Below are 18,414 nucleotides of genomic sequence, written 5' to 3' on the forward strand. Positions count from 1 at the left end.
TGTGGCAAACAACTTTTTTCGTTTCTTCAGAATTTTCTTCTTTTCATAGCTGTTATCAGTTTCCTCGTGATGCATTTTAAAGTCAAACAGTTTCCATATTCAGAGATTGCTTCATCATTACACACTCAGTACTTGCTTGTGGCTTCATTTTTCTTACCTGTCTCACTTGTTGTAATCATTTCCTATAACCATAAGAGGTTTACAGCGGTGTGCGTACTTCATCATATTGTGTTTCACCACACGTTGTTGTATTATGTAAAGTGAATGGAGTCTTACAGAGGTTTTTAACTATGCTTTAGTGTCCCAAACACTCATTTCTCAGCACTTATGCCATGCACTTTCCATGCTTTAAACAAATGAAATTAGCTTCTACCTCCCTCACGCAATATTCTCATTAATCTCCAGTGAAATTCATGCATCTTTTCTGTGTTTGTCGTTGCTCAGACACTGGAGGAGCCCCCTTATCTGACCGTTGGTACTGATGTGAGCGCCAAATACAGAGGGGCTTTCTGTGAGGCCAAGATCAAGACCGCCAAGAGACTCGTCAAAGCAAAGGTGAGCCTGTTATTTCTGCTGTTTGGGATCATTTGAAGACATGTGTGGATGGTCAATGGTTAGAGAAGACTTTAATGCACGTATCTAAAAATGTATATGGTAAATAAAAATCTAAAAGAGAGGTCTTTATTTGGTTTGAGAGTTGATGTATTGTTCATCCCTACTTCTGAAAGGAAATCATGCCAGTCGAATGTTTCTTAATATGTATATACGTCTCTTCTGCTCAGCAAGGCTGCATTTATTTGAGCAAAAATACTGTAAAAAATGTGTAATAATATTACGGTTTAAAATAGCTGTTTTCTAATGTCAGTGTAATCTGAAGTGTAATTTATTTCTGTGATGCTCCGCTGTATTTCCAGCATCATTCCTCCAGTCTTCAGTGTCATTCTGATGTGATGATTTACTGCACGAGAAACATTTCTGATCATCATCAGTGTAGAAATGTTTAAAGGTGGAGAGTAAATGGAGTCCTGTAATGATTGTGTGTTCATTGCTGTCTCTTCCGAGGAATCGCCCTCATTCCTGATGGAATATTTTCCTCTTTCTCTCTCCTCGTGTGTTTCTCCTGACGGCTCTCTGATGTTTTATAATTCCTCTCTCATAGTCCTGAAATGTGATTAGCTGCCTGCTCGCAAACCAGACCTTGTTCAAGGTTGTAATCATATTCCTGCTGGTGTACTACTAATGACATCATTGCATCCCCCTCTCTCTCTCTCTCTCTCTCTCTCTCTCTCTCTCTCTCTCTCTCTCTCTCTCTCTGAAGCTGTGTTCATGCATTAGTCAAAGAAGAGTTTTTACACATTATCTTGTCAGAGAAATAAGAGCAGAGCATTGGAGCTCGTCGTGCTGTTGTTTAATGTTCCTATTCATTGATCAAGTGTGTGTGTGTGTTGATGTTTCTGAAGCTCAAAGAAGTAAAGCACAAGCAACATCAAGGTCATGATTCCCAGGAAATGCATGAATTGATCAAATATATACCTTGATTTATATACATCTCATTTTGGATTTAAGTGCCTGCCAAATGCAAAACGAGATGGAAATGTGATGTTTTACAATATAATGTTATTTTGTTTATCTATCTATCTATCTATCTATCTATCTATCTATCTAGATTACATGTTTTGTCTTTTAGTTTTTTTTTTTTAGTTACTTTATTATAATATTATATAATTTACAGCAATAATATATAATTTTATGATTAATTAGACCGTTAATTCATTTATCAATAATTTTCTGAATAGTTGAATAATCCTGTCTTAACTTGCCAGAAAATTATATATATATAAAAAAACTATAAAAATAAATTATATGCATATGTTTGTGTATTTATTTAATAAATAAAGAGGCGTGGTCTCGGCCCCACTCATCTCATCAGTTCATTATTTAGTCTTTTATTCGGGCGATGACTCCTCCGTGTGTCCTGACAGTGACTGTAATTGGGTTTTTTTTGGTCAAGCGTTGGCCGCGTGTGACCCGCTGTGGAGCGATCAGAGCTTCATCAGACGTGACATGCTGAAGTGTGAGACTTATTATCTCCTGCAACAGTGAGACACGCGTGCACTCGTCTCTGTGCTGAGCTGAAGAAATGTGTCGTGTCAGACATCTGCCAGGACTTTCTCATATTATTAGTATATTTATGTATAGTATATAATCAATGTATTTAAATGTTGTCAATATTTCTGTTTATGGGATTATTTTAGAACAATACTGGCCATTTTATGATGCTGTTTGTTTACATTTTGTTTTATGAATATGAATTTATAAAATATAAAAAAAATTATCATAAGTAATAATTTTGTGTCTGCTAAATGCACAAATATAATAAACTTATTTTAGATAAAATATAATTAGAAAAAATATATTAGAAAATTATATTTCAAAAAAATTATAATAACAATAAAACATTAAAGATTATTTATAAAAGTGTCTACTCAATTCATAAATGTAATATAAATCCATAAATATGTAATATAATATGTAACATAAAATGTACATGTAAGGTAATACATTTATAAAAACTATTAAAAAATTAATAAATAAAAAATATAAAAAAGTATCTTCTAATGCATAAATGTAAATATAATAGACTTAGTATAGAATATTTATTTTATAATTTTAAAATTATATAATAATAATAATTATAAAAATATATTAAATAATAATGTATTAGTGAATTTAGAAAAATATATTCTACTTAAGGAATAATTTGGCATAATTTGATTTTACATTTATGCATTTTAATACATTTATGTTTTAATCAAAGTGACTTATGTTACATTTGGGTTATGCACTTTTTCAGTTTTTCATGCATCTCCTGGGAATCAAACCCGTGACCTTGGTGAAAGCGTAATGTTTATTCACAAAACCTGTGTTGGACTGTGTTGTTTTGCATTTCTACAAGTTGCAATTCAGTAAATCTTCTTCCTGTCATTCAAATTCCACATCCTTCATGATGATTTCAGTTGAATTCATATTCCAGTTGGTGAACTGAAAAGGTGCAAAGTCTTAATTCTGAATTTTGTGCATCCCTGATGTGTGGCATCTCGCAGTGTTGTGGATATTTATGGAAAAATGACATTCTGTTCCTCCATTTTTATCCCATCCTCTTGCGCAGCATGTTTTGTCCACCCCACTTTCTGTGTAATTATCTTCTGTTCTGTGATTCAGTGACACAGTGTGTTAGGTTTGATGTCAGCACAGGGACGCTCGGCTCTCTCTGGTGGGGTTTATCTGACTGATGTGAGCGATCGATGTGTTTTGGCCTTTAGGAAAGCCCTTCTGTGTTTACTATCCTCACTGACTGTGTGTGGCTCTTTCCAGGTCACTTTCAAACCCAGCTCGTCCACTGCAGAGGTGCACGATGAACACATCAGAGGAGTGCTGAAGGTAAGAGCAAACCTGCCTCCTACTGCACGATATTGTGATGTGTTTATCAGCTGTTTGGACTTTCATTCTGACGGCACCCATTCACTGCAGAACATCCATTGATGAGACACTGATGCAATCAAGTTGTAATTCTAACTGAAAGCGACACTGCCTCTTTTTTTCATGGAAAACATTGTAAAGCTGCTTGGTTTAAGGCTATTGCATAAAGTACTATATAAATGAACGTGAGTGGACTTTCCTGTAGCATTAAACTACAGAGCTCATGCAAACATCCACATCGCTGTAATCTAATCAGATGCTTTCTTAACTGCTGCTTTCTCATCCCTGTTAGTTTTTGATGTTTAGTTTGTTATTGAGAGGAAAGCAAGCGTTATATATTTACATATTCTGTGTTTGCTCTGAACTGAAGCGCTGTCTTCTTCTCTTGAATCACATAGGGCTGAATTACAGTCTTAAGCTACAGCGCCACACTGGTCAAACAGTGTTATTGCAGGCTCTTACATTAGGTCATATGAGATTAAACAGTTGTGGACAAATATTTCTGTTGTGGAGTAGTCGTTTGCTGTCCACATTGTTTTCGTTTCAGCCCTAGTGTAAATCATTCGAAGGCCTTGCATACCAAATATGATACTGTAGGCTTTGTAGGTTAAAGTGTCATCGCTGCTTTTTTTACGTACAATGAAAGCCGACAGTGATAACATCTGTCGAGCTTCAGAAACAACACTCTTGATTGAAAACTCTGGAGTTGATGTTTGATGGTGCCGCTGATGCCAGTCATCCGGATAATCCTCTCTTTCATATTGATGTAGTTTGTTTTATATTAGTTATTTTTAGCTCAGTCATTTGTTTGAACATCTCCTGAAAAGCAGCCGCTGCTTCTGTAGTTGTGGCTCTGAATATGACAGTAATTGTTCTCCGCTGCCTGCCATCAGCTCATCAGAAAACATCTCACTAATGTCTGGCAGAACTGTTTGCTTTGAGCACTTATAATTCATTTCAGAGAGAAGAAATCACAGATACACTCATCTGAAGTCTTAACGGCCTGTGAGAGGACAAGACGGATTCAGATTAAACTAATGCACAAAACTAGTTATTGGTTAGTCACAGGTCAGATTCGTTACGCTTGGAGCACACAAGCAATAAAATGCCACTTTTAATTTTTTTTTTTTTGCAAACTATGGTAAGACTAAGCTAATATGTTAATGTCAATGTTGAAACTTAACGTAACATGTCCACATTTCTCCCAGAATTAAAAGGAAGAAATTCAGTTTATATATATATATATATATATATATATATGTGTGTATATATATATATTTATATATATATATATATATATATATATATATATATATATATATATATATATATATATATATATATATATATATATATATATATATATATATATATATATATAGCATAAAGAAATGGATGTATATATTTATTTATTATTATTTTAATTCTTATTTGATTCTTGTTAAGTTTTTTTTTTAATTATGAAATAATAATTTATTAAATAATTTACTTATAAAACAAGTGTTTCATAATAAATTCATACTTTGTTTTTATTGTATTATTAAATAGTTCTATAATAAAATTATTTTATGTTATTAATTGAAATTCATTTAAATCATATTTAAAGGCAATATAGCAAATGCTACCATGTTATGTAAATACAATAGAAATGTATATTATATTTATTCATTTATTTTGCATTGCAGTAATAATAATCAGATTTGAAAATGCATATAAAAATTGTGTTTTAATAGTGCTAAAATAAGCTTGATTTCTTTGTGCAATATAATATTTCATAGTTTTTTTTTTTTGCATATTAATCAGAGTAATTGTCAAGAATATGTAAAAAAAAAAAAAAAACTCTTAACGGTGCTAAAATAAGCTTACTTTCATCATGCATTTTAATTGATTTCTTTTGATATTTGGTGACGTGTGACCTCGCCTCACTTTACCCTGAATGTAACACAGCTCCTGAGAATCCCTCACATGTGTTCCTCTGTGAGAAATGTCAGTGATTACAGGGAAAAGACATAAATCCAGTCGTCTTATCTCCAGCTTTAGTGTTTTAACACCCGCTGGAGCGTGAATCCAGTCCCAGCCGGTCAGGAGCACTGCGGTGAAACACACTGAAACCCTGCAGCGATGAGAGCTTGTGTCTGTGTTTTAGGTGGGTGCCGTGGTGGAAGCCAGGAACCAGGATGGGGTCTATCAGGAGGCCACCATCAACAAACTCACTGACGCTAGTCTGTACACCGTCGGTAAGTTCATCTCGTGTTATCCTAGACGGCAATTCAGCTCTGCACATCTCTCCAGACAGAGATCCAAACACTACTTCCATTCTGGCTTTATGGTTCACCGGTTCTAGCTACACGACATGTTTGTTTGTGTCTCCATCTCTCACAACAACACAAAACACTGATTCCAGTCCTCATATTTGATATCTTAATGTGACTTTAGTCCACATACTGTATGTGTCGGCACATGGAGAGAAAATGTACTTGATAGAGTTCAGACAGAAGAGCTGTGAGTCACAGCAGATGTTTCTCTAGCAGACGGTTTGAATTTGACACTGGTGTTCTTCTCCTTCTCTCTCTCTCTCTCTCTCTCTCTCTCTCTCTCTCTCTCTCTCCTGGACTCAGTGTTTGATGACGGTGATGAGAAGACCCTCAGGCGCTCGTCTCTCTGCCTGAAAGGAGCGCGACATTTCGCAGAGAGTGAGGCAAGTCTGCTTTCTGATTTCTCAGTGGTTTAGATCGCTCGCAAACTCTTTCACATCACGACACTTTCACATCACATCCATGCCTCTTTTATAATTTAGGATGATTTTACTGAAGGTTTACAGACTTTCAGACATACGCTCAGGTGATCTTGAGAGCATAAGGATCAATATTTCAAAGAAAACATGTTTTGTTTAATAGATTTGTTTTTCATGTTCAAACTGAAGTGGTAACTATTTATCAACTGTTGTGCTTCTAATCATTTAATCCAGTATATGAGGATATATTGTGGATAATGTGTTAGTTCTTCTGCATGGTAGGAATGACCCAAAATTGGAGGCGTTTCATTCCCAGATGATTATTGGAAACTATGTCACATCTCTGTTTGCTAAACAGTGCGCTAGGAAATGATTTAAAACAGATTGTCAGTAGTTTAAGGCCTGAAACATACTCTACTCAAGTATGTCATTTACTGTCATTAATATACTTTTACAGTTTTTGTTAAGATTTAGATTTTATTTTAATATTTCCGGTTTTCACTGAAATTTTTGTGGTTTTAACATTTTAGGTTTTCATTTAATCAGTGTTTAAGTTTAAAATTTTTATTTAATTTTAATCTAGTTTATAAAAAATATATATATTTTCAGCTATTTCTTTTTAATTAATTTTTTTTTTTATTTTAGTACAGAAAGTTAAACCAAACTAAAATTAGAAATATTATCTTGGCAAATACTGCATCTGTTAATATTTGGGGGATATTAATTCAAATATCTGTTAATATTTGAATTAATCTTGAATTAATCTTCTTGGTGCACGAGTGTGATTTTATTTGTCATAAAAATTAGACAAAATAAGAAATATTAGTATTGTGATAATGCTTGGTGCACAGTGTTATTTTCATATAATTGAGCTGGTTTTCTAATTTTATTAATATTTTAAAATTATTTTTATACTTTGTTTTCATTTCAATTTTAGTTAAAGTTTAAGTAATTTTGCTAATGTTGTTATTTTGATAGTTTAATTTTACTTCAGTTGAACTTATTTTAGTACATTAAGTTTAAATAAATGAAACTGAAGAATGTTGCATTTAGCTGAAATAAATAATTTAATTTTAATTTAGTTTTTGTTATTAAAGCACTGAGAGTTGAACCAAACTAAAATGATAAATATTGCCTTGGCAAATGTATGATAATAATAATAATAAAAAAATGTATAATAGAAGTTAAAGTAAAAATTGAAAGAAAAGAAATGCAATAAAAAATAAAGTAATGATTTGATTTGTCATAAAAATTAGACAGAATAAGAAATATTAGTATTGTAATAATGCTTGGTGCACAGTGTTATTTTCATGTCATTGAGATGGTTTTATAATTGTATTAATACTTTGAAATAATTTTTATACTTTCAATTTTTATTTTAGTTAGCTTTAGCAATTTTGCTAATGTTGTTGTTTTGATATAATTAAATTAGATTTTAGTTGAGCAATATTTATTTTAGTAGCTATTTTTAGTTCATTAAGTTAAAATAAATGAAATAGAATTATAGAATAAAAAAATAGAATTATGCCCTGACATTTTTTTATTTCAAGTAATGAAAATTGTATTTTTTTAGTGTAGCGCTGTCCGGTGAATCTGGTGTGTTTCTCTTCCAGACGCTCGACAGGCTTCCTCTGACGAACCCCGAACACTTCGGCTCTCCTGTCATCGGCAAAAAAGGACACCGCAGAGGCCGACGCTCCAACCCCATGTGAGCGTCTTTACATGAAACAATAAATAAATTACTTGCTTTTATTTGCCAAACTCAGTCCAAATCAACAAAATGTCTTTTTTGTGAGCGTGCATATTTCACTATTGAGTTACAAAACACACAGTACTGCTTCAAGTCATTGACATGCTAGTCTGATAAAGAAACATGCATGAGTAATTAAATCAAGTGTGGGTCTTGCTTAATGTTCTAAGAGTTATTAAGCACAATAATAATGTGCTTGAGTTGACTTACTTTTAATTTTAATAATAGTCGGAAGGCATAATAGTAATAATTTTTATTTACTGTATATAACAACACAAAATTTCCACCTCAAGACCAATTCATTTTGATAGTAAAAAAACTAAATTAACTTTATTAAAATGCATCAATCCTGGTGGGACTGATTTACAGTGAAATATATACTTTGAAACTGTTTTTACTCTTAAATTGCTTGTAAATGTCACAAATAATTAAAGAGCATTGGCAAGTAACACACTGAATTTAAATTAAATTAAAAAAAGAAAATTGTGGAAAGATTTGTAATATAAAATGTACTTCAGTAATTCGTTTTGTGCACATCTTCTTTTATTTTTATTTGTGTTTACTGCATTTAAGTTCATGTATTCATCAGTGCATCTGGTTTTCTGAAGTCTTAATTCAGCCTTCCTCAAAAGAAAGCCTTAAAAAGCTCCTAAAGCGTAACCTGGAATCCTCAATGAACTTTAACAAGCCTCGGTGGTTTTGAGGGATTTTATTAGTTGTGCACATCAAATAATCGTGGATCTTTTAATAAGCATGTTTGCCTATTTTGCAGTAAAAATATAAAGGTTAATTTAGAGTTTTATTATAGTATTTATTAATTGTTTGAATTTATAAAAGTTTTATGCTTTTGTCATTTGTATTATTTTTTTCATATTTCCATTTAGCGTTCTTATTACAGTTTTAGTTAAGTAAATTTAGTATTTATTTATGATTATAGTAGATTTTTTTTTTTAAATGAGCATTTATTTGTGTATTTTTATTTTAGTAATTTTATGTGGTTTTGTCGTTTTTATAAAATTTCCAATATAGCTTTTTTTTCTTTTTAGGTTCAGTGATTTTATTATTTCAACTTAATTATTTTAAATGTTTAAACTCTTCATGAAGCATTTATATTTTATTTCAGCTGTATTTCAGTTTTCATAAATCATTTTTAATAGTTTACATTTTAATAGTTTTATAATCTAATAATAGTTTTAATAATTTAATGAAACTGCTTGAAGCAAAATGTATAAATTGCATAGTTATTTTTTCCTGTTTAATTAGCAAGTTTTTATCAGTGTTTTAATATTTAATTGTAGTACCTCTAATATTTTCAGGTTTTTCATGCAATATTTGTACTTATACATACTTATTTTACCTACTTAATTAGCAATTTTAATACTTAAAATTATACGGCATATGTTTTCATACGTTTTTTAATACTTCCATAAAGCTTTTTCAGTTTTAGTAAATAATGTATACTAATATATACTAAATATAGTATTTATGCATATTTTGAATTTGTTTTTATTTTTAGATTTTCATTTAAATTTTAGTTTAAGTTTTAGTAATTTTGTTATATGCTTATGTCATTTCTATAATTGTTTTTTTTCATATTTCCATTGTGTTTTTTCTTCAGTTTTAGTTGTTCAGGTAATTTTAGTAATATGTTTTTTAATTGTAGTATTTAATAACATTTTCATTTTAAAAATTTTATGTGGTTTTGTCGTTTTATAAAATTTCCTATTAGCTTTAATTTTTTCCATTTAAATAATTTTAGTATTTATATAATAATAGTATTTATTCATATTTTGAATTTGCTTTTGTTTTTATATTTTCATTTACATTTTAGTTTAAGCTTTAGTATATTAATATTTCCTTTTGTCAATTTGATTTATTTTTATATTTCCATTGTTTTTCATGCAATATTTATATTTTTATTGTATTGCCACTTTTTGAAAATAACTGTAAATGATTTCAGTCATTTTAATTTTATTAATAGTTTAAAGGTTTTTATAGTTAAATTAAAGTTTGGTTTTTTTAATATTATGATCATGCTTGAAACAAAACAGTAAAAAAAAACAAAAAATTGTGTCTTGTGTTTGGAGTCCCTGTGGTTCATCAGCTCATGTTTATTCGTGATGACGGCTGCTGATTGGCTCATTTAACGCTAACAAGATTATCTCCTCTTGGCGGTGAGCTCCATATCCAGTATTGGCAAGTGAGAAGCTCGTCAGCTCACAGAGCCTAATTACTCATTATCTTCATCAGAACATGCGAGGAAAAGAAAAGCGGTGTCTTCTCTTGTGCTCTTTAGCCGCTGGGAGACAGGTGATGCTTATCTTTTTGTGAGTGGATCGGTTGAATCATGTTTAGCTTTATCTGACCCTTCGTTAGAGAATGATTAGCATGTTCTCTTTCGTTAGCAGTTCTTCAGTCGAAACTCTTATATAAATTGTAAATGAACCACGTTTTTGAAGTTGTATTATTGCTGCTGTTTAAAGCACAGATTCTGCTTTGTTTATCAGCAGCGATGTTTCACTCTGAATTTGAAATGTTGTTGTTGTTGTGTCATCTAGGCTCGAACTCAAACACCTTTCAGTCTGTGGTTTATCTCACATTAACCTGATCTGCTTCCACAGTCAAGAAGAGGAGTCATCTTCATCGTCTAGTGAGGAAGAGGAGGGCGATCAGCAACAAAACGAAGAGCTTTACGGCAAAGTGGTGTGTGTGGATGGAGTCGTCACTAGCGACAAGAAGAGAACCACATGGTTTCCAGCACTGGTGAGTCACAGAGATCGAGCCTTTAGGTGAAGCTACATTCTGTATTATGCACAAAAAAAAAAAAAAATTATAATTACAATATAAAAAATAAACACTAAAGTTACTGAATTTTTTTTTTTTAAATCTATATATGTATATATATATATATATATATATATATATATATATATATATATATATATATATAGACACACACACACACACACACACACACACGTACATTAGTATTTAACCTCTTCGGGCTTATTTTTGTGCATAAATACATAATTCATATAAATGTATTTCTATTTACACACACACACACACACACACACATATATATATATATATATATGTGTGTGTGTGTGTGTGTGTAAATTGAAATAAATTTATACTAAATTAAAATAAAAATTACATTTTAAATTTACATTTTTACCTGATTATAGAAGTTATTTAAAATGTAAAAATATATTAAATTATGAAATTGTAATATTAATAAATTTGTATAATTATGTAAAATTATATTTAAATTAATATTAAATGCAGCACCATTTGAATTCAATTTATAAAATATATTTCTATATATATATATATATATATATATATATATATATACATACATAATGAAATTGAAATATACTTTTAAAATGTAATTAAAATGGTGCTGTATTTAAGGCTTATTTTGTGCATAAATATATAACTTATTGAAATTCATTTAAATATATATTTTTTTCTTGCATATAATATGGAATTTTGCTTCATGTTGCACAGAAAATAAAATTTCTTATTATTATTAGTAATCGTTGTAGTATTTTCCATCCCTGTTTTTGCTAAATTATATTTTTAAATGGCCATCCATATAGTCCCATCCAGAACTCACGTCATTAACTAAAGCAGAAGCAGATCAGTGTTTTAAAAGCCTCATGGTATTTCCCTTTTAGGACATCAAACTACCAGCGACAGTGAAGATTAACCTGACACCCCTCAAACTATTATTATAATACCCTGTGTCAGCTTCAAACCTCATGAGCAGGAGAGTCTTGTCATGTTCCTTCGTGAATTAGCATGTGTTCCTCCCTCGTTTACATGCTGTAGTTGATGATTCACAGAGTCCCGCCGAACCAGACGCTGTCCCTTTAAATATCCCTGCTAGCTCTGCGTGAGTTGTTATTGTTTTGGTCGCTCTCTGGCTCCTCCTCTCGGCTCTGAGCAGAATCACAGCTTTCAGAAAGAAAACAAAGCAAATGAATGACTGTGACATGTGCTCCAGGGGTTTGGTGACGCCCTTCCTGCTGTTCAGAGGTCAAAGGTGACCTCTAGTTCAGAGGCGTGGGTGTATCAGTCATTTCTAAATGCTAATGTCAGTGGATGCTAAAGGTGCACCAAATCATTTGTTTCATTGTTGTCATGGGTTCTTGCCATCATGAAAGATATCTATCTATCTATCTATCTATCGATTTATCTTATACTACTGGTCAAAATTTTGGATTAATCATAATGCCTTTAATGTTTTTGAGCAAGTCTCTTTGGCTCACCAAGGCTATATTTATTTGATAAAAATTGTGAAATATTATTATAATCCAAAATTACTTATTTCCATGTGAATATATTTTAAAATGTAATTTATTCCTGGGATGCAAAGCTGAATTTTCAGCAGCCTTTGTTTACTTCTGAAGATCATGTGACACTGAAGATTGTGGTAATGTTGCTGAAAATTCAGATTTTGATAACAGGAATAAATTACATTTTAAAATATATTCACATAGAAAATAGTTTTTTCAATTTTAAAAATATTAAAATTATTTTTACTGTATTTTTAATCAAATAAATGCAGTCTTGGTGAGCATATGAACATTTCTGTAACTTAATTGGTACAAACAACTGGAAATGATATTAGGTTTAAGTTATAAATGCACCTGTTTGTCTAGCATTAATTTCTCGAGGCATGAAACTTTTCTTTGCAATTGGAGACGAATGACTTTGTGACTTTACGACATCAAATGATGTTTTCTGTGCTGAACTCTCATTGATGTGCTCATCCATCCTCTGTTTCTCTTAATTTCCTAAAGGTCATCTCTCCAGACTGTCACGAAGATGTGACTTTGAAGAAAGACAACGTTTTTGTTCGCTCCTTCAAAGATGGAAAATTGTGAGTAACTTTCAAATAAAGTTATTTCTGTCTGTGCTTCTACTTTTAGCTCTTGAGGTGCAGAAAAATCGCATCACGTGTGCTTTATAGCTGTGTTTTTACAGAAAGCAGAATGTTAAAGTAGGGATAGATGGAGAATATCTCAGATGAACCTCCTGAAAGCTCTGCTGAAGCTCGTATTTGTGGAAGAAGAAACCTACTTCTGATGATTCAGCAACTAAACAAAACATTTCTAATGGGATTCAACTCTTAATGACCAGGATGCTGGATTTTTGTTTGTGTTGCATGCAAACGTTTAATATGTCATATTAGAATTTCTCTTTTTAATGAGGAGCTGTATAAGTGGTGCATTATTTAACAAACACAGATAATAATATCTCAAGCTTCATGTATAAAAATCTCACAAAACCGTAAATATAGTTTACTGTTACACTACTCACTTCTCAAAAGCTTGGGGTTGGTAAGAATTTTCTTTTTTTTTTTTTTTTTCAAAGTCTCTTTTGCTCACCAAGGATGCCTATATTTGATAAAAAATTCAGGAAAATCTGCAAAATTGTGATATATTATTGCAATTTAAAATAACCATGTTCTAAGTGAATTCATATTAAAATGTAATTTATTTCTGTGTTCAAACTGAATTTTTTTTCAGGAGTCTTCGGTCTCACGAGATCTTCAGAAGTCAAGAAACATTTCTGATTATCATCAATGTTGAAAACATTCATATTTCTGTAAAAACTGTGATGCGTTTTGTTTTTCAGGATTCACAGATGAATAGAAAGTTCAAAAGAACAGCATTTATTTGAGATTGAAATCTGCTGTAACATTATAAATGTCTTCACGGTCATCTTTGATCGATTGAATGCGTCCTGACTAATAATATTAATGTGTTGTGCTGTAGCTCATAGAAGTAATTTGACAGTGAAAGGCTTGTGAGTTGCACAGGGTTTCTGTAAACGTGTAAGCGCTCATCTGCACGGCTCCCTCTAGTGTCTGCTTTGGCTCGGTAATGACATCACCGCCCCATGTAGATTAATAAATATTCACCAACAGAGAGACATGTCTGCTAGCTAATAATCAGAGTAGATACTCAAAGACCAGCGAAATGTTCGTAAAGTCAGAAGGCTGTTTTATACGGCAGTGTGTTGAATTAAGAGCAGTAATTGCCTCGAGATGATGGTGATTTATGATGTGTTCTCTCATGTGTAATGAATCACTGCTGACTGTGTTGTATTTTGTCTTATAGTTACACAGTTTTGCGGAAAGACGTTCGAGAGCTGGATGAGGAGAAAGCTCCTAAAACAGACGCAGGACTCAAACCAGGTGAGAACAAGTGTGATGTACTCAGTGTGTATTCAGGGCAGGGGTATTATTACAAACTATGATATGCAAAAAAACTTCATCACTTTAATTTGTGTGTGTGTGTGTGTGAATGGTGGAATGAATGTATGTATGTGTGCGTATGTATGTATGTATGTATGTATGTATGTATGTATGTATGTATGTATACATATACACACACTTTTGTTTAGTTTAAATTGAAGTATTAACCCTATTAAAACTATTAATATTTATAATTAAAAACTATAATTAAAAATCATATTTGAAAAAATTTAAACTGGTAAAAAACAACAAAATGACCAAAACTTTAAGTAAAAATAAAATGAAAACCGAAAACACAAAAAAAGTTGTTTAAAGTATTAAAATTATTCAAACTAAATCAACTAAAACATCAAATAAAAAAATAATTACAAGTAAAAACTCTAACTACAAATCACATTTTTAAAAAAATAACTAATAAAAAAACAACAACAAAATGACGAAAACTTTAAGTAAAAATAAAATGAAAACAGAAAATACAACAATAAAATCTAATGCAAAATATTCCCTTTTTTTTTCACTATCAACAGTGCAGTTTTGACCTGATGTACAGAATAGTACAGATGTACAGATATTTTGCAATAAAAGTGTTTTTATATATATAATTAACATTTAAAAATAATAAATTTAAATAATTATCCATTTAAATTTGCAAAGTGTCATGTACACAGGCTTGTATCTAATGTCTTGTATCGTTTTGCTTAAGATTAAAGTTTGAAGGGGTGATGAAAAAGCAAAACATTTTGTTTGTGTGTTTCACAGCGTTAGATGCAGCGTGGGATTTCCAGCGTAACCGCACTGTGCCCAACACCTGGAGGACGGAGGTGAAGGATGAAAGCTCCAGCAGTGAGGACGATGACGAGGAAGAGGAGGAGGAGCAAGAGGAAGAGGCCAGCAACGCAGAGGAAGAGGTGAAATAGAAACTTGCTAGAAATGTGAGAGTAAAAACTAAAAAAGTAGATTCAGTGGCAGAAACTAAAACAGAGTCGCGTGATATAAACAAAGAATTCTGAGAACAAAGAGAATTCGAATTTTGAGATAAAAGTAGCAAAAAAAAATCTTTTGATTTAATATTGATAAAAGAAAAATGTACTTTACGTAATGTAAAAATTACGTCTTTCACTTTGCTGATTTGTCAACCAAAGATAATTTCTTACAGAGAATAAAAGTATGGATTCTTAAAGTGTTTATGACAAATACTAGCTGAATCAATTAACAAATGGAATTGTCGATTAACAAATGAAAGAATGATACGCAGATTCAAAAACCTTTGTTTTATTGTGTCAGAAACCAAAAACAATTTAAAATCTGAATGAATTCAGAGGGGAAAACTCAGAATTGCACAATATATACTAGCAGTTGTGAGTACAACTAGTGAAATAAAAACTGGATATTATCATTTTATATTTATTTCATGCCAGAAACAAACCAAAAAAGAGAATTGAGATATTTAAACCTAGTCAGAATTCTGAGATATAAGCGTTGAATGCTGAGAAAAAAAGTCTGAATGTTGAGATCAAAAATAGCAAATACCTTTTTATGTATTATTCTGTGGCAGAAACAAAGAAAAAGAATGAATTCTGAGAATAAAAGGTCAGAAATGCAAGATATAAACTCGCAATTTAAAGTAAAAATTGTAAAATAAAAACTTTTTGTGAGATATTAAACAGCAGTTGTGGGGGGAAACAGTCACTTTGAGATTAAAAAGTCATAATTACCTTTTTAGTTTTTATTCTGAAATGTTTCTTGAGCAGTAAATCATTATATTAGAATGATTTCTGAAGATCATGTGACACTGAAGACTGGAGGAATGATGCTGAAAATACAGCGGAGCATCACAGAAATAAATTACATTTAATAAGATATTCACATATAAAACAGCTATTTTAAATTGTAATATTATTTAACAATTTTTACTGTATTTGTGATCAAATAAATGCAGCCTCAGTGAGCAGAAGAGACTGTCTCCTTAAATATCTTCAGTGTTTTTGATTTAGTAGATTTCAGTGTAGTTTTTCAAAGCCTCTGAATGAAACCCAGTTCTGTGTGTTTGTATTTCCTGTACGCAGGAGGAAGTAGAGCCGTTCCCAGAAGAGAAAGACAACTTCCTACAACAGCTTTACAAATTTATGGAGGACAGAGGTGAACAGTGTTATTTTAGTATTTTTTATGCTATTCTGTTATTTATTAAAATTTTGTTTTTATTTTTAGATTTTTACTTTAATTTTTTTTTCTTTTAGTCATTTTATGTGCTTTTGTCATTTTTATTTTTTCTAATTCTAGTAATTTTACTGCTTAAATTTTTTCAGTTATTTAGTTTAATTTTTAATGACTTTTTTTGTAATTTTAGTAATTATTTCTAGCCATTTTACTGCTTCAACTTTTTTCATTTATTTAGTTTATTTTTGATATTTGTTTTGTAATTTTAGTAATTTATTCTAGTAATTTTACTGCTTCAATTTCTTTCAGTTATTTAGTTTAATTTTTAATGACTTTTTTTGTAATTTTAGTAATTATTTCTAGCCATTTTACTGCTTCAACTTTTTTCATTTATTTAGTTTATTTTTGATATTTGTTTTGTAATTTTAGTAATTTATTCTAGTAATTTTACTGCTTCAATTTCTTTCAGTTATTTAGTTTAATTTTTAATGACTTTTTTGTAATTTTAGTAATTTTTTCTAGTAATTTTACTGCTTCAACTTTTTTCAGTTATTTAGTTTATTTTTGATATTTGTTTTGTAATTTTAGTAATTTTTTCTAGTAATTTTACTGCTCCAATTTTTTTTCAGTTATTTAGTGTAATTTTTAATGACTTTTTTTGTAATTTTAGTAATTTTTTCTAGAAATTTTACTGCTTCAATTTATTTCAGTTATTTAGTTTAATTATTATTTATTTATTTTTTGTAATTTTTTTCCTAGTAATTTTACTGCTTCAAATTTTTTCAGTTATTTAGTTTAATTTAAGTACATTTTTAACTTTTTTTTTTTTACCGAAAATAATTTGTTAATAGTTGTAGTTAACACTAACAATTATTGGAGGTGAGAGGATTGCATGATGATATGCATATCTTGAATGCAATGTAAGTTGCTTTTGATAAAGCATCTGTAAAATGCATTAATGTTTACATTGTACTTTTAAGCTAACTAGCTTCTTTACTGTTCTGCTCAGGAACTCCTATCAATAAGCGACCGGTGCTTGGCTACAGGAACCTGAATCTGTTTAAACTCTACCGGCTGGTGCATAAGCTCGGTGGATTTGACAATGTGAGTTTTATTTCTGATCCTCCTGGTAGAGCTGAACGCTGACACAGTCTGCTGTAGCTTTGACTCGTGTTCCTCTGTGTTTCAGATCGAGAGCGGATCTGTCTGGAAGCAGGTGTATCAGGATCTGGGCATCCCCGTGCTCAACTCCGCAGCCGGTTACAACGTCAAATGCGCCTACAGAAAGTAAGTACATCCTTCAGAAGCCCCTTTCATAAAGAGACAATGACAGCGACAGTAAACCGCGAGCTGCTGGCGTTTCAGGTTATTGTAAAAAAGTCTTGTGAAAAACGAGCACTGAATGCATCTGTTCTGTCTGTTAGCACAGAGCTGTTGCACAATATGGCACACATCTTCTATCCAGGGTTATTGTTTATGTCTGCTACTATTAAAATAGTTGTATTCATGCTTAAAGCAAACTGTAAATATTAGATGAAAACCTTCAGTATGGTTATTTGCCTAGGCGACATTTATTATTTTTGTTTAGTTTAAGAAACACTTATTCCTAACTGGACATAAAAAATACACCTGGTAATGATGATAAAAAAAAAAAATAATAATAAAAAAAATATTATAATAAAAAATATATAAATATTAGATGGAAAAAAAAACATAATCTTTTGTTTAGTTTAAGTTAAAGCACTGATTACTGTGTGTGTGTGTGTGTGTGTGTGTGTGTGTGTGTGTGTGTATGTATATATTAAAAAAAATAAATAAATTAAAAAATACAATTTAAAAAGTATAAATTTACAACAGCAAAAACCTTTTTGATGTAAAACTTGTTATTTGCAAAGGCAACCTATATAATTTATATTTTGATTAAATTGAGGCACTAATTAATAACAGGACATAAAATAAAAACTAAAACTGATAATAATAAAAATAATAAAAAGTAAAATAATACAATTAACAAAAAAGTAT

The 18,414-nt window shown here is 30.8% G+C and overlaps 1 protein-coding gene across 2 annotated transcripts in view; it reads left to right on the top strand.

Moving 5' to 3' along the window:
* Nucleotides 1–18,414, top strand: part of LOC128025863 (AT-rich interactive domain-containing protein 4B) — a 58,432-nt gene that overhangs the window by 22,214 nt on the left and 17,804 nt on the right. For both annotated transcript variants that reach the window (XR_008186275.1, XM_052612433.1), the window contains exons 3-14: nt 445–555; nt 3,376–3,441; nt 5,627–5,717; nt 6,099–6,178; nt 7,828–7,922; nt 10,586–10,727; nt 12,776–12,855; nt 14,099–14,175; nt 14,995–15,143; nt 16,302–16,374; nt 17,402–17,496; nt 17,582–17,679. Coding sequence is in view for 1 of the 2 variants with exons in the window: in XM_052612433.1 (XP_052468393.1) it covers nt 445–555; nt 3,376–3,441; nt 5,627–5,717; nt 6,099–6,178; nt 7,828–7,922; nt 10,586–10,727; nt 12,776–12,855; nt 14,099–14,175; nt 14,995–15,143; nt 16,302–16,374; nt 17,402–17,496; nt 17,582–17,679 (1,157 nt within the window). In the remaining variant the exon portion in view is untranslated. The remainder of the gene's footprint in view (nt 1–444; nt 556–3,375; nt 3,442–5,626; nt 5,718–6,098; nt 6,179–7,827; nt 7,923–10,585; nt 10,728–12,775; nt 12,856–14,098; nt 14,176–14,994; nt 15,144–16,301; nt 16,375–17,401; nt 17,497–17,581; nt 17,680–18,414) is intronic.

Source organism: Carassius gibelio, chromosome A13 (genome assembly GCF_023724105.1).
Source record: "Carassius gibelio isolate Cgi1373 ecotype wild population from Czech Republic chromosome A13, carGib1.2-hapl.c, whole genome shotgun sequence".
Classification (NCBI taxonomy): domain Eukaryota; kingdom Metazoa; phylum Chordata; class Actinopteri; order Cypriniformes; family Cyprinidae; genus Carassius; species Carassius gibelio.